Source organism: Girardinichthys multiradiatus, chromosome 6, assembly GCF_021462225.1.
Source record: "Girardinichthys multiradiatus isolate DD_20200921_A chromosome 6, DD_fGirMul_XY1, whole genome shotgun sequence".
Taxonomy (NCBI): Eukaryota; Metazoa; Chordata; class Actinopteri; order Cyprinodontiformes; family Goodeidae; genus Girardinichthys; species Girardinichthys multiradiatus.
The window spans coordinates 27385683-27406243 of NC_061799.1; the positions used below are offsets into that span (position 1 = coordinate 27385683).

The 20561-nt window shown below is 38.8% G+C and overlaps 2 protein-coding genes across 3 annotated transcripts in view; one reads left to right on the forward strand and one right to left on the reverse strand.

Annotated features, from left to right (window-relative positions):
- Positions 1 to 1036: 1036 nt before the first annotated feature.
- Positions 1037 to 3080, reverse strand: snai2 (snail family zinc finger 2). Its single transcript, XM_047367362.1, has 3 exons — positions 2787 to 3080; positions 2103 to 2624; positions 1037 to 1901 (listed from the first exon to the last, which is right to left on the reverse strand). Exons 1-3 carry the CDS (start codon positions 2863 to 2865, stop codon positions 1720 to 1722), a joined length of 783 nt encoding a protein of 260 aa, XP_047223318.1. The 5' UTR covers positions 2866 to 3080; the 3' UTR covers positions 1037 to 1719.
- Positions 3081 to 10687: 7607 nt separating this feature from the next.
- sntg1 (syntrophin, gamma 1) overlaps positions 10688 to 20561 on the forward strand; it is a 73675-nt gene continuing 63801 nt past the window's right edge. For both annotated transcript variants that reach the window (XM_047367556.1, XM_047367557.1), the window contains exon 1: positions 10688 to 11171. The gene's annotated coding sequence lies outside the window, so the exon portion shown is untranslated. The remainder of the gene's footprint in view (positions 11172 to 20561) is intronic.

Genomic DNA, 20561 nt, shown 5'->3' on the forward strand with positions numbered 1-20561 from the left:
TAATAGGACCTGCTTGCTTGCGCCATGTGCAGATTAGGTCATGGTTCAGGTATCTGCTGTGTCAGTTGGACCATGGCTGTGAGTTTGTGTCTTGCTCACTGCACCTGCTTTTCAAGCAAGGTTGAAGAGCCCCCAAAGCTAACAAGTCCAATCAGAGGCAAGCACCTGGAATAGCTCGCTGGTGACTCACAGAAAAGAGAGAGAATATACCTACAGGGTGGTTCAGCCTCTTCGCAGCTCAAAAACAAGTGTCTTGTTTGTCAGATCACATCTTTTAGGTCAGCAGCTATTGGGCATTGGTGCAAACAGAAACACAGTTTGGGGTTTGTTAGACTACATTTGGCTTTGACTGTATTCCTCAAGGCATTGTGCTTTTTGTAGTTTAATCTCTTTCTGCTGCAAGATAGCATATGGTAACAAAATGTAGCCAGAGATAATCTATTTAATCCTTCATGCCAAGTACCCCAGAACACAAGGAGGTCGTCAAAGCAAACGCAAATTTGATCTTTTGATGAAAATATATTAGAATCTTGATTTGGAACACCCCTTCTCCCTGCAGTGATTGAGCTTTAAGATTTAAAAAAACATAAAAAATCTTAAATGTATTTTAAGCTATACTTTCATGGCATACATTTTTACTTTATCATATACTATCTCTTTCAGCTGAGCACATCTTTGAGCAAAGATAGAGTCAAGGACCCTGGAGAGGGTATAACAAGTGAGTGCAGATCAATATAGCTAGTATGTGTTAAATTTCAAGGTTGTTTGATGTCTGGACAGGTTCACAGGGAACAGGTTCAGGCCTGAAACAGAAGCTGAGTCACCTTGCTTCTCATTTTTTAACAACTCCATAACAAGAGATGGTGCAAGATAGATTAAATATCCTTTACTTTCTTATTCCTCTTTTTTTTTCCTCCGCATGCTTTTTCCCCTTTTGAAGTGTGTGACAATCAGTAAATCCAGCTGAGTGCTTCCAGTCTGAAAGAGCTGCAGAGAGCCTTGGAGATGAAAAGCAAATCGGAGGATGCCAAAGGAATTATACAAAAACGTCATTTATTTCTAAAAGTGTCATAAAAAATAGGAAAATATCAAAATCATTCAGCATCACAGCTTTCACTGTTAATGTACAATCATCTCAGTCACACTTACATTCAATATATAAAAAAATATATAAAAAAGGCACCCTTTTGCTGAAAAATACGTAACATTGCAGAGTAACAATGAGGCACTTGTTCTGCTATATTTGAGTGCTGGCAAACTGTTTCTACAGACTGTGCAAAAGTTAATCATAATCTCCCTACATCTAAGTTTGCACTTGTTCCCTATGTAGCAATGGCTTTAGTATTACATTGGTTTACAGTTTTACTGCCTATCATATGGCAGCTTCTGGTTAACCCTTGTGTAAGAAGGTTGGTACAAACACTGAAGATTACATTGTGTAGGCCTGGAAAACTTTCTGAACAAGCAGAAAGTGCATGAATAGCACAGGTAGGTTGGTACACGGTTCGATAAAAGCTCGACACTGATTGCAATCAGGAACACTGATTGAAAAAAAAAGAGAAACATGTGTTCGCTGAGCTATTTCTCAGTTTGAAATGAAATAGACCGCCTGCAGGACAAAATGAGTCTGCGTGTTATATGATATTTGGTGTAATTTCCTGACACCTTTTCGCAGCCTTGGTGAAAAAAGCACTAAAGGCACAGAAATGTATTCCCAGTTCAGTGGGCTGTACAACAGCCAGATTCCTCATGCTTGTGAAGAAGAGACATCCTGGAGAAGGTTTTGGAGCAGTTCTTGCACTGATATTTTTTCACATCCGAATGGGTCTGTAGGTGAGCCCTGAGGTTGGACCTGTCCGCAAACGCACGGTTGCAATGTGGGCAGGAGAAGGGCTTCTCACCTGTGGAAGCAGAAATGGTTACAAAGGCTTTATGAGGATGCACAACAAACTCTTAGGCCATAATTTATTCTCAGTCAGTCAGAACTTGATAAAATAAAAACACAAGCATAATTAGTTAAGTTTATTAAATCAAACTACATCTAGGTGTATGTGCTGCTTCCCTAACCCAAAAGGCCAAGTCTTGACTCTCCATCCACTCACCCGTGTGCGTCCTGATGTGTCCCTGGAGCAGCCACGGTCTGGAGAAAGCTTTCCCGCATATCTTGCAAACACAAGGCAATGTGTGAGTCCTGATGTGCATTTTAAGAGCTCCCAGACTGACGTACTCCTTCTCGCAGTATTTACAGCTGAAGGATTTCCTCGCCTGGGCGTCGCAGTGCAGCTGCTTGTGCTTAAGCAGTCCAGAGTAAGTTGAGTAGGATTTGCTGCACAGACCGCACTGAAACTTCTCCACCTCCACCCCGTTTGGGTCCGTGAGCTTGGGCAGTATTTGCTCGTCTTCATCGCTCCTAGGGCTCTCCGAGCCGCTGTGCTCCTTGGAGGAGGTGTCGGAGAGAGATGAGGGGTATCCGGAAATGGGGGAGAGGTCGCTGGGCAGCGGGGACAGCGGCAGGCTGCTGGTGGTCCACACGGTGATGGGGCTGTAAGCGACCGGGCTCAGGATCTCTGGCTGGGGGATGACTGACAAGGGGAGGCCCTTGTAGAAGTGCGGCGTGATGAACACTGGAATAAAGAGCGTGGGATGAAAACTGAGTGAGTTAGGAGCGCAGATTTCAGAGCTGGACCAAATTATATAAAAATTTAATATTTCTGCAAGATATTGAAAAAAACTTTTACAACTTCATAAAGTCATTCTAAACTTCAAAAAACAAACATTACGCCTACCTGTTGGACTTTCGAGCTCACTGTAATTTGGCTTCTTTGCGGAGTTTATGTGCTTCTTGACCAGAAAAGAGCGTGGCATCTTGGAAAACAAGAGGACAACTTTTGGCAAACTTTTTTTTCTCCCTCTCTCGCCTCAGCAAACAATTTGCAAGCCTTAAAGTTTGTTGCGTAAAGACGGAAATCCTTATTGCTTAACTCCAGCGGAGTGTCATGATGCGCCGCTGCGGTCTTGGAAACAGTGCCCCGGGTAGTTGCTGTAAAGAGCTGTAAATACTGCCCCATCAGGTGCATAGGAGGAGCCATCCACTTTTATTTACATATGCTGGGAGCTCAAACCAATTAAATCTCGCCTGCTTGTAGCCTATAGGAGCGCATGGCTGTAAACTGGGGTAAATTCACTGTGGTTTATTCCAGCTAAGACAGGTGCTTTCTGCAGGACTTGTATGTGACCACTTTAACGCATTAAAAAAAACAGGTACTCACAAATTAGTGGATTATTTACAAATGTGCAGAGCGTTACTGCTTTTTCACATTTAATTTTATTATTCTCTTACTATGAGTGGCATAATTAACTGAAGAATGCACCTATAAAGCGGGGGCGCCACCAAGGGTGGGATTGTGGGCCATGACCCCTTCTAAAGGTGGTCCTAAATTCCCTAACTCTCCACTTATTGAAGTGAAGAGAAGATACGTTCCAATGAGCTTCAACAATAATTTATTTATACATTTGCAATTACATGTTTATTTTTGTCTTTTTAAAGAGAGTTTATTTTGGATATGCATTGGCCATCAGGTAGGCCACCAAAGGCATGAATTTGAGAAAGGAAAAAACTGAAATTTCTTGATCAAATCTACTTCAAATTTAATCCTAGGATCAGTGTTTTTGGTTTTTTATTCAACTGACCTAATTTCTAAACTGACCTAATTTTTAAGTTAAGAGGTTTTCATACAGTTTATTTAATCCCAAAAGATTTTGGCAAATGTGGCAAATAATTGTCCAGTGTGAACCTTTGCAAAACTTTCTGGTGGAGCTACATTTTAACCAATTCATTTAATAGTCATTATTGACAATAATTTGTCATCATTAACGATGACAATAAAACTCTGAAATTCTACCATTGCTTTCAAGTTTGCTTTGCAACCCAAACATTATGTAATGGGGTTGAACCCCATCTGGCCTTAGATTTGAAACCTTTTAATTCCCCTCGCACTTATATCAACATTTTCATGTACAATGATAATGACATAAGAATGATATCTTCCAAACAGATAAATGACTGCTGGATCCATGAGAACACTTAACAGACCAACCTTCATGGCTACATTCCTAATTGACCTAATCCAATATAGGTGGTAAAAGCCACACGCCTCCTGGCCAGCAGTGCATAAGCTTAATTCCTTGAAATGTAACTTTATGTGTAGTTCCTCTCAAGGTCAGCATGATGATCAAATTTGTTCCTGCTTCTGCTGAACTGGACAAATAGAGGCAAACTTAGCAATGTACGCCCCCTTGTGTTGGAGTCAGTTCTTCAGAGAAAGGGGATTTTGGGGTGTTGAACATCTTCACTTACAAGTCACAGGCTTAGGCTGCAGGGAAGTTGACAACCAGCCTCAACCTGGAGTACTATGATGGGTTGGGTCACCAGATATAAAAAGCTCCTTATGTCTAGGCTGGGCGATAAGTTAATTGTTATCTTATCTAGAAAGCATAATAGATCAAAATTTGTTTCTTTTTTAACCTGCTTGGATTAGAAATAGGAAGGTTATCAGTGCATAATAACTCCCGTCTACCGTGACGGATTCATGTCTTTGCATGGTGTGCAATATAACGAGGAACAATGGTGTTTGCCGGCGAACAAGCGAAGATGTTGTGCACTCTTAAGGAAAATGCTTTGAAATCAATACCGGCCAAACTGTAACCAAGAGAAGCAGAGCGTGCACGGACAGGTGAAAGATGCCATCTTGCAGTCTTTATGCTTCACCTCTGTTTCCACTCTCTACTGTGGATGCTCTTTTACTGTCAGTAGGAGTTAAAGCAAGCAGCAGCCAGGACTCACATCATATCAAATAATCCTGAAAAGCAGAGGCTGCAGATCAGGAGCTTGAAAATTATTTAAAAGCTCTTTGAATTCTTGGCTTGCAGTAGGTCATGGTGTAAAAAAAGCCCTGATTTAAAGTGTGAGCTTCTTTTTCTCTGGTCAAGCGCACATAAAAGGGATAACATGCAGGATTGAGATATCTGCTTCACAATCTGAGCACTTTCATCTTCCTTCACATTCCAATAATTTTTATTTAGATTGATTTTTGTTGTGTTTAATCTGGTGTGTTTTCTGTCCTATTATTTTTATATTCTGGAAACATTTAAATCAAAAACCTACATCATACCGGTGTTAAGAGCAGATTTTCCAGGATGAGAAATAATTCTTCTTTAGCTCTTTTGGTTCATTTTCCATCTCTTCAAACTATACGTAGGTGCATCAATATATGTCTTACAGTGCCATTCAAAAGTATTCACACCCCTCGAACTTCCATTAACGCCTGCTTGCATTTCCTCACATTACTAAAATAAACTTAAATGCATCTAATGTTTTTTTTTTTAATATGATCTGCATGATAGTGAAGTAGACTGAAAATTATGCATAGTTTCAAAAAATGTGTTGCAAGCATGTGTGTTGGATACTACATGAATACATTGTAGAACCACATTTAGTTGCAATTACAGCTGCAAGTCTTTTAAGTATGTTTCCACAAAAGCTTTGCAGATCTACACATTAACTTCTGCCCATTCTTCTTTGCAAAATAGCACTTGTTGTTGTGAAAGATACTCTAACCCTTATTTAAACTTCTTCAACACTTTCTCCCTGACCTTCTTGTGGTGTTTCTTGGTCTTTGTGATGCTGTTTGTTCCCTAATGTTCTCTAACAAACTTCTGAGGCCTTCACAGAACAGCTGTATTTACTGGGATTAAATTACACACAAGTGGACTATATTTCTTAATTTGATTACTTTTGAAGGCAGTTTTTTTTATCGGATTTATTTAGCACCAGAGTAAAGGGGCTGAACTTAAATGCACACCACATTTTTCAGCTTTTTATTGTAAGAAAGCTATATGTCATTTTGTATCCACTTCACAGTTGTGCATTGTGTTGTGCTGATCCTATAAAAAAAAATAAATAAAATGAATGGCTGTTTATGGTTGTAATGTGATTACATGTGAAAAACTTTAACATAATAGTGGTAATAATAGTATTATATAAACAGTGCATCCACTGTTTATATGATCATGTTGTTTTAGGACAAACACTTCCAGTAGGCCTATTTTAAAAAAATATAGGAAAAATCATACATTTGCAGCTTTAATGGAACAGCATAAATTTATTTACTTTAGAGCTGGTATTTTACATTTTTATTTGAATGCAACTGCTTTTGTATTGTGATTGCTCTTTTTCTTGTTGAACCAGTGTCACTTCCCACTGAAAAACAAGAGAGCACAAAAACGCACAAACACTTGCCAACGTCTGTTTTGTGAAATAAATTCATCTGGGCAATTTATCATGTCCAGTCTTTTTTTAAACTATCTGATTGAGTAAATGTTCTTTTTGATATGCCACTGCACATTTTCTGTGGTTTTTGGGTCTTAAGATATCATTTTTTGTAACAAACTGTGCTCAAATAAAGTCCACTGTTACTCATCTTTTAGGATTCAGATATCCTGGGGATATAGAAACATGATAACATGACTGTGAAATATCTTTACTTTACCAATGCATTAATCATAACCTGTTTGATACAACAGCTACTGATAGTAGAGGACCTGTTTGGTGAGGTGACAGTCAGAGAGAGCAAATCACATCATCATTGCTCCAGGCATAGATGACCTCAAGGATAGCTGATTGGGACCAATGCAAACCAATCTACTGAAACAGCATTAAAACTTGATTAAAAACCCTTAATTAAAAGATTGTTGCCTGGAACATAAATATACACATACCCCTCTGTTTATAATTAGCTGTACTACGATGGTTGGCTGGGGTTGATGAGCAACTTCACAACGTCAAATGATCTGACATGCCTCATGTGGTGGAAACAGTGAGACATTGCAGCCAGCGAGATGACAGAATGGGAAATGAGAAGCACCTGGTCATTGTGCTCAGCTGCTCACAAGGCCTCACGGGGAGCTCAGATGCTATATCAAGAGACTGGACGCATGCTGTTTGCATGTGTGTGTCTGTATGTGTGTGTGTGTGTATTTTCAGTGACACTGACAGCACAAAATGAGTCAGGAGTGTCAGACTGCGCAACACTCAGAAACCTACCCATCCCTTTTCTTTATGCTGTTGAGGAGAGTTTCACTTCTTACATGCTGCCATTTAAACCTTGAGCGCCATGTACTGGGGACATCTACCTGCACTGATTTGTTTTGGATCGTCTATAAGCAGTATGGCAAACTCACGGGCCAATCATACCCTAAAGACCTAAGATAACCCCAACAAGCCTAACGTCTGACATAACCTTACAACCTGTCCTTACTTAACCTTTTTAAGCTTAACCCTGGTGGAGCATGCATTTCACCTTACATTAAAGGATGAATGTTATTGGCTACAGCTGCTTCTCAGTAAAAGAGAAGCAAAATGTGAGTGCCAAAGTAAATTTATCAACCTGCTTATATTTTTATCTCCATGCCCTTGCCCTCAAGCTAATTTGATCCTGTCAGTCCTTCAATTATGCAGGAAGAGAGAGAAAAGCCCACCCTGTCCTCCTCACTCTCATCAAATGTCCTTAATTCCAAGGTCTCAATCTTAAATTGGTTCACACTAAGGCTGAATACGATTTCCTTGGGTAACCCCCAGCTCTACCTCTTCCTGTATTCCTTGACCCTTATCTCAAGTGATGTGTCATTTAAACAGTTGGGAATCCTGCAGCACATGTCAAAGTACATTATTTTTTGTTCTTGTTAAGGAATAACAAAAACACAAAGCACAATATTGTACAAAGGTTTTTGGGATCATCAATTTTCTTTTAAACAAATGTGCTTTTGATCTTGGAACTTTACCATGGATACTTTAGATGTTGTTCTGGGTTTCTTTTATGACCTTTTGAAACACTAATTGATACCTCCTTGGAGTAATTTGGTTGGCCTGCCACGCCAGGGAAGGCTGTCTACTGTTCCATGTTTTCTCCATTTATAGAAAAGGTCTCTCCACATGGTTTAGTAGAGTCCAAAAGCCTTAGAAATGGCTTTTCAGATCAAAAAATTATATGTTCCTTTTTGAGATATCTTAGCCTACTTCATGTCGTCAGACAGGCAGTATTTAATTGATTTCTTGATTATATGGGCCTGGCAGTAATTAGGTCTGGGTGAGGCTGGTGAAACTAAACCCAGTTTTCCATACAATCTGGTTAAAAAGTAACAACATTAGTAATAACAGTGATTTCACAAGAGGGTCTATTACTGCAATCCAATTCAACCATATTTATAAAACTTTAAAACAACATAAAGGACCAAAGTGCCATATATAAGAAAAATACAACAACTGAAAAGATACGATAAAAAAAATCATGCAGATTTGTTATACTATGAGGTACATTTCACCTTATATTATTGTTATTAATCTAACAAGCAGACAAGGAAATGTATGCTGTAGGACTAACAATTGTATCTGACACATACAATTCAAGATTCATAACTTGACATATGGATTCATGTTTGTTTATTTACATGTAATCAGCGAGAACTGATGATGTCTCAGCTTCTTCACCAACAGAGTAGAATATTTTAACCACACCCTTTATTGTGTGTTTTTCTAACATATTCAGACACATTGATATTTTATATCAATGTCAATAATGTGGAGAAATTCTAGTAATAAAATAAATATATAACTTAAATAAAAGATTTATACAATTTCAAGAAAAGTACCTTTTAAAATATTCTATAATTGTGAAATTCAGTCAGTCATTTTCTACCGCTTATTCCATAGTGGGTCACGGGGGAGCTGGTGCCTATCTCCAGCAGTCTATTAGGACATTTCCACAGACATTTGCACTTAAAATGTCTAAATGTCTAAAATCACATTCAGATGCAGATGATGAGAACATCCTTACTCGGCATTATGAAGAAGGTTCACCCTGTTTAAACCTTAGATATTTAGTTTGGTGTGGTCCTGACTGTTGGAGTAAAAGTGAAAATCATGCCGAGATCAAAAGAGCTGTCCGAGGTCTTCAGAAAGAAGGCTGTAGAAGCTCGTGATTTAAAGGTGTTTCAAGAAATCTTGAACTCAGCCATTCAACTGTACAAAATAGTCTACAAGTGAAAGACAGTCAGGAAAACTGCCAAGTTCATATTCAAAGCAGACCGTGAAATGCTAAATTAAATCTCCCAATTCCTAAAAGTGTCATTGAGAGACCTACGGCAGGCTCTTGCCACTTTTAATTTTAAGTTACATGCTTAAACAGGCAAGATGAGACTTCCCAAATGTAACTTTTATGGGTGGTTTGCAAGGAGGAAACCTTTGCTCTGTAAGGAAAACATGAATTCCAGATGAAGGATTGCCAAAGAGAATTTAAACAAACTTCTGGAATAATGTTCTTTGTACTGGTCAGTCTAAAGATTTTTATGATTGGGACACCAGAACAGATGAGGGTTTTGGCTTAAACCAAGTACAGCATTATAGAAAAATAAATCTCATACCATCTGTGAAGCATGGAGGTAGAAGTGTCATGGTTTGGGGATGTGTTGCTGCCACAGGATTTGACCAGCTCACTATCAAAAAAATCCATCCATGTATCAAAGGTGGCTTGTGGACATAGTGAAATCACCTGTAAAAATTTAAAACCCCAGCAGAATGAGCTGGCTGAGAGGAGAGTCAGCTCTGAGAGAGGGGGGACAGTCATTTGGGGTTAGTGTTAGCCGTGGCACTGGGTTAAAGCGTGCAACCCCTTATACAAAGGGTACGGTCCTCAACGGAGCTGTCAGGGGTCCTGGTCTGTTGACCTTGGCTGCATGTCTTCCCCTCTCTCTCTCTACCTCACGTCCTGTCAGTCAACTTAAAAAAATGCCACTGGTGCCACAAAATTTTATGAAATATATATAAAAAAACTGCAGCCGAACTGGATCCTGCAACATGACCCAAAACATACCAGTAAACTCATCAAGGACTGGCTGAGAACTAAGAAATGAAAAGCTCTGAGCCCGAGCCCAGATCTCCCTGAGATGACAGTGGAGTGAAATGGTGGGTCAAAGTTTTCTCAAACTCATATTAGGGTCTATAAATAGCCACAAAAGGCATCTCTCAGAAAGTCATGCAAACCAAAGACAGTACACCTTGCAATAAGGGGGATAGGGTGTTCTCAATAGTATGACGAAGCATTGGGCCACTTGGAGAAAACAAATCAGGTGGAACTATTTTTTTGTTGCATTTCCGCTTAAAAATAAATGTTGAAATTATGTGAAAAAGTAAATAAAGCATTTCGACTTCTCCTTAACATATTTTAGCTTTATTCCGTTTTGAAAAAAATAAATAAATAAATAAAAACCTTCCTTCTCCTCAGTTGACTCCTGTCATCCCTTTCTACAATATAGCTCCCCATACTCCACAGAAAAGACTGGGACGCCCTAACCCTTAGAAACATAGGATTGAGGGCTAAAAATAATGGGAAAGGGGTCAAATGGAATTTGGCCAAGGAGTATACTTGATTCAGCCTTACATTTACTACATCTTTGTTTCCAATTGGGACGCCCTACCCCTTACATCTTTAGGCTGGGGGTAAAGGTTAAGCAGTGACATGGGATTCAGCCTTTATTACAGGTAAAAACCAAACACTCCCAGAAAAGCACTGCAGAGCATGTCAGTATTTAAATAAGGCTGTGTGAAGTAATGGATGCCAGGGAGGCGGAAAAAAGCACAGAAAAAGTGGAGTCATGTAATATTGATGCTTCTAGAGTTGTGCAGGTGCCTTTGGGTAAACGCAGGCGCGCGCTGAACCCGCCGCATGTGATTTCCAGCTTCAGTCATGTTGGCAGCACGATGCGCGGCGGAGACGGGCGCGGGGCTGTGAAACCGGACCCTCTGCCAAGGATGTCGACGAACCGGAGTCCCTGGAACCTCATCCAACCCGGGATATAGCCTCTATATGGACTGATATGTGTTTTTCTGTACAAGTGCGGGTTGCTTTATCTTTCGTTTTTTTGTTGTTTTCTTTTTTCTTCTTCTTCTCCCCCTGCTGCACACAGTGTATAGTGGACCTGGATGCCGTGTGGGCGAAGCAGCCACAAGGGATATATTGTGATTTGGCGGAGATGTTTTAGCCAGCGTTGCATAGATTAAAAACAAGAAAAGGAGGAGGGATCAAATAAGAGATCGCCACCTGTTACAAGAAATTCAGGTAAGCCTCTCTAACCTACTGTCGCTTTTTAACATTTGCACAGCCTCATAATCATACACAGTAAGCGGGACGTTGTTCCTTATTATTCTCCCAAAGATCCTTGAAATGAAGCGAGAATCTATTCACATTGTACTTTTTTAAAGGTGAAATACGCCTTAATGTTGCGCAACAAAAATTTATGTACCCATCACCTTTATGATCCAAAGGGTAATAAAGCATATCCACATTTATTTGATTTGTGTGATGCACTGAATGAAAACCATCACAATAAAACGGAATTTCTTTAATATTTGATTAGGTAGAGGATACATGGGCTTGCTCAAACCTTTGCATTGCATCAGTGCAGGTATATACAGTCAGCAACCGCAGTTCCTCAAGCCAGTGCAGTGACAGCAGACCTCTTTTCATCCACGCAGCTATTCAGCTGCGTTCAAGTAGCCTGCTCTTTCTGTGCTGAATGCCAATCCCATGCAACATCCCTACTTAGGGGGGAAGAAGAATATGCCAGTTTTTATAGCTGTTCACAAATCACTTGTCAGTGCTGTGCTTCTTTTTCTCGATCGTTCCCTGCTTGGAAGAAGCATCAAGGCAATGTCCATCTGTGGATGGGTTTCAAATGGCAATTACTGCTGGCCCAGTATGCTTTGTTAGCTTTAAAAAAAAAAAAAACACACTTCTAAATCAGACCATTTGTTTTGTTTCTCTTATGGTGCCTTATAAAAGTATTCATAGCCCTTTAACCTTTTCACATATTGTCACCTTACAACCCTAGACTTCAGTGTGTTCCATTGGATTTTTATCTGATACAGCACAATAGTCAAATGGAAGAAACAAGATACCATATTTTATTTAACTTCTGTTTTGCAAATACAAATGTAAAAGGTGTGGACTATATTTGTATTCAGCCATCCACCTTATGCTGCAATTACAGCTTTAAGTCTTTTGGGGAATGTTTCTCCAAGGTTTGCACATCTGGACATGGAAATCCTATAGTCTTCTTTGCAAATTGGCTCCAATTTGGACAGAATGGAGAGAGATGATTTGTGAAGAGCACTTTTCAAGTCTTGTCACAAATGTTCAGACGGAATTAGGTCTGAACTTTTACTGGACCATTTTAACACACAAGTATGCTATGTTCTTAACCATCCTATTGAACATCTGGTCGTATGTTTAGGGTCGTTGTCCTGCTGGAAGGTGAACTCTTTCAAGTCTTTTGGTGCCACTGGGTGTTTTCCTTCCATGACTGTCCTGTATTTAGCTCCAACTATCTTCCCACAACATTATGCTGCCACCACCGTCCTCAAGAGCTAAATCAAATCCATTGTTTGTTCACCAGTGTTGTCGAACAAACCTTTAAATCCTTTACACTGGGGTCTACATATGAATTATTCAGATAACTGGTTGCACTGGATTTTATTTAGGGGTATAATAGAAAGGAAAATGGCCTAAATGCAATATGCCTGACCCATTCTTCAGATTTTTAATTATAAAAGCTTTTGATAAGCATGCATAATTTGCCTTCCACTCAATTATGTGCTAATTTGTGTTGGTCTATATCACATCAAATCTCAATAAAATAAAAGTTTGTGGTTGTAATGTGACAAATTAAATTGTTCAAGGGGTATGTATATTTTTGCAAGCAACTGCACAATAGACAGGTTTTGCAGAGTTTTCTATGCATATGTTTGATACACCCAAGGCTCATTGATGAAAGACACACAGAGATCAGGTTCAGGTGGGTTTGATGTGTGTCAAGGTCCCACTCACTGTCTAAGGACCGATGCTGATTTATCACTGACATTTGTAGTTCATAACCCCTCCATTTCTTTCTGCTTATATCCAAAATCAAAGAGCATTTTGGCCAAGTGACAGAGCTGCACTGTTTGAAGATGGAAAGAAAAGATAAAGGGAAGAAATGAAATAGTTGTCACTGTTGTCTAAGCTGTACGTCAGCCTGTGAGACAACTTTTTTTAAACTGTCTTTGCTGTATCGCACTCAGACTGACACAATCACAATTTAGGCCGATTTTGAAAACAACGCTTCTCTGTTCTCATCAATAATCTGTAAATCCCTTTGGGACATTTAAAAATCCTGACCGAGTAAACATTGTGTAATATACAGGTGGTATCAGCAATCCTAAAGCATCACTAGAAGCAGGGAATGTGCGAATTGACATTCATTTTGTATGTTAATGCATTCAAAGTGCTGTTCCACTACCCCAGCAACACCCAGTCCCTTGATATGTAATCGTGCTGCTCTAAATATTCAAGGGTTACTCTTTTTTGTCCTTTAAATTAAGGATAAGGGGCCTTTTTTAATGCCATATGCCTTGTGCCATGAACTATTTTGATCTTAAAAGGGAGTACTGTACTGAACAATGTATCATGAAGCAACCTTAATTGTAACCACTCATATCCAGAGATTGTTTCCTGCTCACTTCAGCTGATCAGCTGGATATTTCAAATTAACTCTTAGTTTAGCCAAAATTATGCATCTATATCAAAAGAATAGTCTTACAAAAAAGGTTTTTTTTCACATACCAAACTGTTATTGTGGCATTCTGTTTATATGAAAGCTACATGCAGCTGCTTTGTCCTCTTATAAGATAGAACAAGAGATCATGAGGTTCAAGACTGAATGCTGATTAAATCAAAGTTCTGAATGGGAAACAGCTTTTTTCCTGCAAAATAGGTACATGTTTGAGATACCTTAAATGTGCAAAACAATACTTAGTGGGTAGTTTGTTCTCATTAAGATTATAGTTGTGGGTAAAGGTTTCACATCTGTAAATCTGTCTGACATCAGAGAGGAAAAGCTTTCACACACAATCTAATCTCAGACTCCCTTTAACTCATTGGCTGGATAATATGATGCAACTCCACCATAGCCTAAAAGTCTAGTTTTGATTTGTTGATCGACTGTGGTTGACATGGAATGAGCGGAAGTGAGGGTCCCTGTGTGAAAGCAGTTGTCAGTACTGAACACCCAGAAAGCTTTCCTATATTCTGAGAAGCCGGACCCGGTGGAGTGAACAAGGATTGATCTCCCTGCTGGGAGAGATCAATCTGTGGCTAAGATGAATGTTTGCTTCGCATCCTACGCTAGTCTATGTTGTTTATGTTAAAATAAAGCTCTTTTCACCCATCTTTGTTAGGGGCTTTGCTTCATTAAGTAACTTTTTCGTGTGCATGCTCTTTGCCTTAGTAACCTGGTTCTAGGTCCACAGCAAAGGACTTCCAGGTATCCAATCCAGGTTCAAAACAGATATCTTCCTATCAGAAATAGACCTTAGTGGCTGACAAAAGCAGTGTTATTGTCTATATCTAGATGTGTTTCTACACCAAGTAGTCATTATTGATACAGCTGGCCCAGTGATCATCTAATATTGCAGCAAGTGTCTGACTGAAAAGGCACTTTTTCCTTTTGTCCTGAGGAAATTCTAATGGGAACTCAGATGGACCTTTTGGTATTTCATAACGTTGGAACTTATAGCTTTTAGTGTAATTTAATGTCAGGCAGCAAGAAAAACAAAGGTTATGTGTCTTTTCATAAAGTGTTTGCAAACATCTGGTTTTAAATGTAATCTTCGTTTTGACATCTGAGAGTCAAACAGATTATTGATAACTTTAGTCTTTAGTCACTCTCATTCTTACAGAGAAGAGTTTTTGGATTAACTATTCCACAATAAACGGTGTGAGCTTTGAAGTAGAAATATTTGTCTTGCAGAGTAGTGAGTATACTTAACTGCTTAATGTTTTCTCTATGAACTTTAGTAAACTATTAGATGTTTAGTTTTTTTTTACACAGTAAATATTATTCATAAAACCTTTACCTTCCTGGAAAGGTCAATAATTTATTTTCAGCTAATTAAACTTTATTAATAAGCCAAGAGACTGATTTGATTTTGAAAATTAGACCTTTTTAAATTGGGCTTCATATTTGCACAAAATAAACAGAAAGTCAAAATGAAGTGAAAGCAATACAAAACCACTATTTGTGCATTTTTAGCATGTATTTTAGTTATTTTCCTCAAGCGATTGTTCATTCGAAAGCATCTACAACTGCAAGCCTGGACGTCTTTATTACAACAGAGCCCCAGAGCTCAGCAGCCGAGACGAAGTATTCTACCTGATGTTTCTGAGGGGTTTTATAGCAACTGTTTGGTCAGTCATCCACACAAGCAGCTCCAGATGTTAAAGTCGCAGAGGAGGAGCAATGTGCCTTTATTGCAGAGTGATGTATGAGCGGCACAAATAAAAAGAAACGGGATATTTCTCCGTGCAGAGAACATTTATTAACGGTCTGTGCCACGGCATCACTGTCATGCAACGAGAAAACCATTAGCCTGTCTTAACGGAGACTGATGGCTAATGAAGCAAATGCACACCCAACTCTTCATGAAGGAGACGACCCAACTCTCATTTATATGCACCTCATACAACAGCCCATCTGATTTAGAGTATCCGGAACTGCAACACAGACTTACTCACTTAAAGCTACACATGCTTGGTGATGACTGCCCTAGGGAAACCAATAAGGGGTTAGATTATCCATTATAATAAATGATTAGTTAACATTTACATGACAAAACGCAGTCGCGTAACATCTGCACCAACAGAGGAAGGTTTCTGTCAAGGGCGGGCGGTATTTTCTTTACACTTTGGAACCTGGAAGTAGCCCACGCTGGACAATTTTAGGTCATATTTGATTAATGTGTAAGAGTCTGCTTGTTCGTTAAGCACGGCTGCTCTGAAACCACCATACGGGAGCAGCTCAGCCTTGATGGCTCACGCTGTGATCTGCATTACTGTGTTTCCATTTAATATTTGCAATCCATTTAATCAGTAGACGCCTAAAATAGCCCCAAGTGTTCAACTCATTTCAGATTTTCTTCTTTTTTGTCAGGGTAGGATAATGAACTAAAAGGCACTCATAGTTTCTTGAACAGCTGTGGAGCTGTCTACAACAGAAGTTTATGTGGAGCTGGAGCAGCTCATCAGTGGCACGTATCCTCTACTTAATCCATTTAAGCATGGTCCAGTATTAGATTCTTACAAAAAAGTAATAACACGATGGTCTTTACATGTTTTACATAAATATCTAACACAAAAACAAAAACGTATAAGAAGATGCTTTTATTTAAAACATAAAAGCACCATTTAAAATATACAAAATTTAGTTGTAGTTTTTACATGTTAATTGTGTAAATATTCCTTTTTGTTCTGCTTTTTATACAGAGTCCACAAAGTCGGGCATACAAAGTCGGGCGTACTGTGCATGTAGTGTGAGCGACGCGGACTCGGCACGCTGTCTGCCGAGATTTGAGATTTGATATTTCAAGCGTGCCAATTTTTTACATTTGTCGTGACAAATTCCTACATTTCCCACACTTTATGCCATGGCGTTATCGGACTAGGAGGAAAAGCTAATTTGCTTGTAGTTTTGGAAAAATAAAAGAATGTGGTATATGAGGCCATTAAACCAGACTAGAGCTGAAGAAGGGGAATACACCTGTCAGTGCGGCGCAGCGGCAGTGACACTGCGCATCCTCGGGACTATTTGCTTGGAGCAGTGTGTCACATATCTGAAGACTTTTTCAGCCCGAGTACTTTACCTTGTAACATCGCGTACGCGGTCGTAAAAATTGAGCTTTGTGTGGATGACACTTGACACTTGATGACACTTGACTCTGGGAGCCTTTAGGGTCAGGTTTGCTGTTTGCAGCTGAAAATATTTGCAAACAGCTGAATAAGTTTTTCTTGAAAGCACTGGATAGTGTTGCAGCCTGTGCACTGTTGGACTGCTGTCTGGCAGTGCGAAGCAGCAAGAGGGGGAGAGACAGCACTGGTTTACTCTAAGCTCCACACAACCAGAGAAAACTAGTAGCTCCTGCGATTTCTCTGGCATGTCATCAAAATGACTTTAAACCTTTGTAACGGCATCGGGTTCGAACGGTTTTAAGTCGTAACATTTTAAAAACCTTTGGGTGACTTGTTGCTGGTGTCAACCTTATGCCTAACAACAACAAACACGGGAATTCTCTTAGGTGAGTGCTTTGCCATTTCATACCTCCAGTTTTGGTAATTTCATACCTGATTTTCTCAGGAGCAAAATGGAGCCGTATGCCATGGGGTGTTTTGCAGCCACCATGCGTCACTTCATACCCGTCTTAGGAATGTTTTGTACCTTCTTTGACAACCAAGAATTTTAACAAATTTTATTTAGTCTACTGTATGATTTATCCAGTGAATGATGTCTTGCAGCAGGAAGTAACTGGTCCAAATGTGACTCAGAGCAGTCAAATCCTTGTTTTTTCCAGGTGCTGCTGTTGGCAAAATTTGACTGCATTGTGTTGCTTCCTGATACGTTAATTGCTCTTGGGAAAGGCATTTATCTTCCAGTTGCCTACAGATCTGTATATTGGGGTATAAATTTGTCAGCATTGAGAGTGCAGCAGGGTGAATGAGACTCCAGTATAACTAGCAAAAAGCAGTAGATAAGTTCTGTCCATTTGCCATTCAAAGTGTATTGAGATAACATTTGCTGTAAATCAGTAGGATATAAAAACTTGAAGGTGTATGCATTTATACTTTGGACTCTCACATGAGATTTGAGCATTTCTATAATTATTTACCTCCACAATGAATCTATTTACCAAACTACCAAGAGAAATGAACTAATATGCAATGGTTTGAATACGTAGGAATTAACTCATTTGTTTAGGAGGATGAAACTGAACTAGAAGGGATTAAATTTATACATTTTATTGAGATTACATATTAGTAAATTTAGTAAATTGACCTGGAGCCCTTTCAGATACTATAATGAAAACAACAAACATTTCGTAGACATAAAAACAAAAAATCAGTGCTGGTTCAACTAAAGAGCTCCTGTCTGACCTTGAACAGTCAGAGGTGGTGATTTCAACCAGTAAGCTGCTTCATAGCCTTATGGACACCACTACTGGAAGAAAAGCACAAAACTAATGCTTTGTCTCCAGCCTCTCAAGTTCATTCTTTTGGCATATGAAACACCAAGTGTAGCTCTCTCTGAGATTATAGTGCGTTAATTTGTTCACAGACAACAAACTACAGCCCAGTCTGAAAAAAAATACCTTACCAGGGGTCAAATATGGTGATGGTTTTATAAACTAAAAGCAGATATCCAACTGAGCAGAATGCACACGTGAAGGTGTAGATAATTGTACATTGGCTTAGTTATGAGTTTTAAGTATGATTTCATATTCTAAAAGTCATTTTAGCTGTTGATCAGTAGCACTGAGTATTTTGTAAAAATGCCAAGACATTGAGCAATGTTTTAATTGACAAATATACAATTATATCCAAAGTTTGATTGTTAAAACACAAGGATTTGCAAAAAACTAAAGCTGTAAGGCCACTCTCTTTTTAAGCTCTCAATATGCTATCTACGTTTATCACTGTACACACTTCTTTGTGCATGTAACATTTGTTTTTAATGTTTTAATTTGTGTTCTAACACAAAAAGCTTTTGTAAAAACTGTGAATCATGACTAATTCACAAACTGCTTGTGAGATAATTCTGTGAATTCCAAAAAGCAGGCAGAAGATGACCTTTTCAAAAGAAAATGTATTTTCCAATAAAAAAAAATGTAAAATGTATTTCTGCAGTTTCACAAAACACATTTTTCACCTTTACATGTTTTTACCCTAAATCTAATCTCAGTCTATAAAAATCAGTGTATAAATGTGTCCATCATCTTTATGAATAAACTTGGTTGGGAATGAGTCCTGTAACTCTATGGGATCATCAACTATTAGGGAAAAACAACACTACACCATTTCCCTGTTTTATAGGAAGAACTTAAGGCAAACTTAAGGCACACAGAGACATCTTTGGTTTCGTTGGCAACTGTGCATTGTAAAAATATTTACACTCCTGAGGCGTTTTCTCATTTGGTCATGTTAGAACTACAAACCTTAATACATTTTATTTGGATTATATGGGACACACCATATGCAAAGTGGCACATAAATCTGAATTGGAATTTAAAAGGATACAGCATGTCAGATTAGGTGGCTGGCCATATATTGATGGTTGGCACGTAGAGGATTAGCACTATATTCATGATGATTGCAAGAACAGTGCTCCGTGAGATGCCAAATTTAAGGATACTATCTAGGATACGAGTTCTCCTCAACTTTATCCTTGAGCTGTCTGTTGTGTTCCATGGTTTACATGATGCTGTTTGTTCAATAAAGTTCTCTAACAGACCTCTAAGGCCTGGATGGATGAATCTGTCAACTTCTATCCTATGAATAAAAGGCAATGTACCTGGCAAAGGTTTGCATTTACTTAGATGTTGATTTTAAGTTACTAAGTTATGATTCGTACTATAGTTTGACTCCACATTTTTAATATAATTGTGACAGTAACACGCATTTCGTTTAGTATTTTGCCTCTAAAATTAAGTACAACTTCCTGGAAATCAAAAATCCACATGAGAAGTTTATAAATGTTGCTTTGAACTCCAATCAGATCATTACTCTATGAGGTTTATCATGTAAGGAGCTTGCTTCACTGAGAAAGTAATTTGTTTTTGCGCAGCTCAGTTTGAATTTCAAAATAATTAGCTCGAGCAGAACAGAGATAGGGGGATCTGTATTTTCTTACTTTATAGTTGTTCAGTAAGCACGTGTTCCGAAATTGTGCATCATTTCAGTGTAGTAAGCCCTCAGGAAAAAGCTGAGCTTTTTAATCCTTTCATGTACTCATCACTCAGCATGGAGCCAGTTCCAGATCCGAAGGTTTTTTCCAGTGAGGCAACTTAGACCTCATTGGTTTAAACTCCAAAAGTGATTACATGCTTAATGTATTCAGGATCTTTTTTGTGCATAAGCAGAATAATAGGTCAAATTAAATTCAGAGTGACACAAAAAACTGTATGATAATATTTGACTTGTCCTATTCTTTGATAAAATAATAGTGCATCATTTATTTAAAAAAAAGGCTAACAGTCAGGTTAGAGTACCCATCAGGAGCCAATTCCTCTATTGTTTATCTTCAGTTATTTTTGCTGTTTATCTGCTTCCACTCTGATATTTTGTCCTTTAATAGTCTGTGAAATGACCCACGCTGATATAAACTGACACCCACCCGGTATCTAGAGGTTCCCTGCAGACAATGGACATACATCATAGTCAGCAAGGTCAGGATCTCAGTCTATAAATGTGTCCATCATTAATTTACCTCTCTGTCTATCATTCATGCACATTTGGCATAGAGAGCACAGCTCACTGTGCCCGGAGCTGCAGGTATTGACTTATGAGGTAATGAAAGTCTTATTTTTTTGACAAATGCGGGAAAAGAATTGAAAGCGTGATGAGACACTGGGCACATCTCACAGTAAT

Bases quoted from the DNA above. Each gene is read 5' to 3' on its own strand.
- snai2 (XM_047367362.1), bottom strand. From the start codon at position 2,865: ATGCCACGCTCTTTTCTGGTCAAGAAGCACATAAACTCCGCAAAGAAG. The intron at 2,625-2,786 runs GTAGGCGTAATG...TCTTTATTCCAG, and splicing joins TGAGCTCGAAAGTCCAACAG to TGTTCATCACGCCGCACTTC. The intron at 1,902-2,102 runs GTGAGTGGATGG...CTGCTTCCACAG, and splicing joins ACACATCAGGACGCACACGG to GTGAGAAGCCCTTCTCCTGC.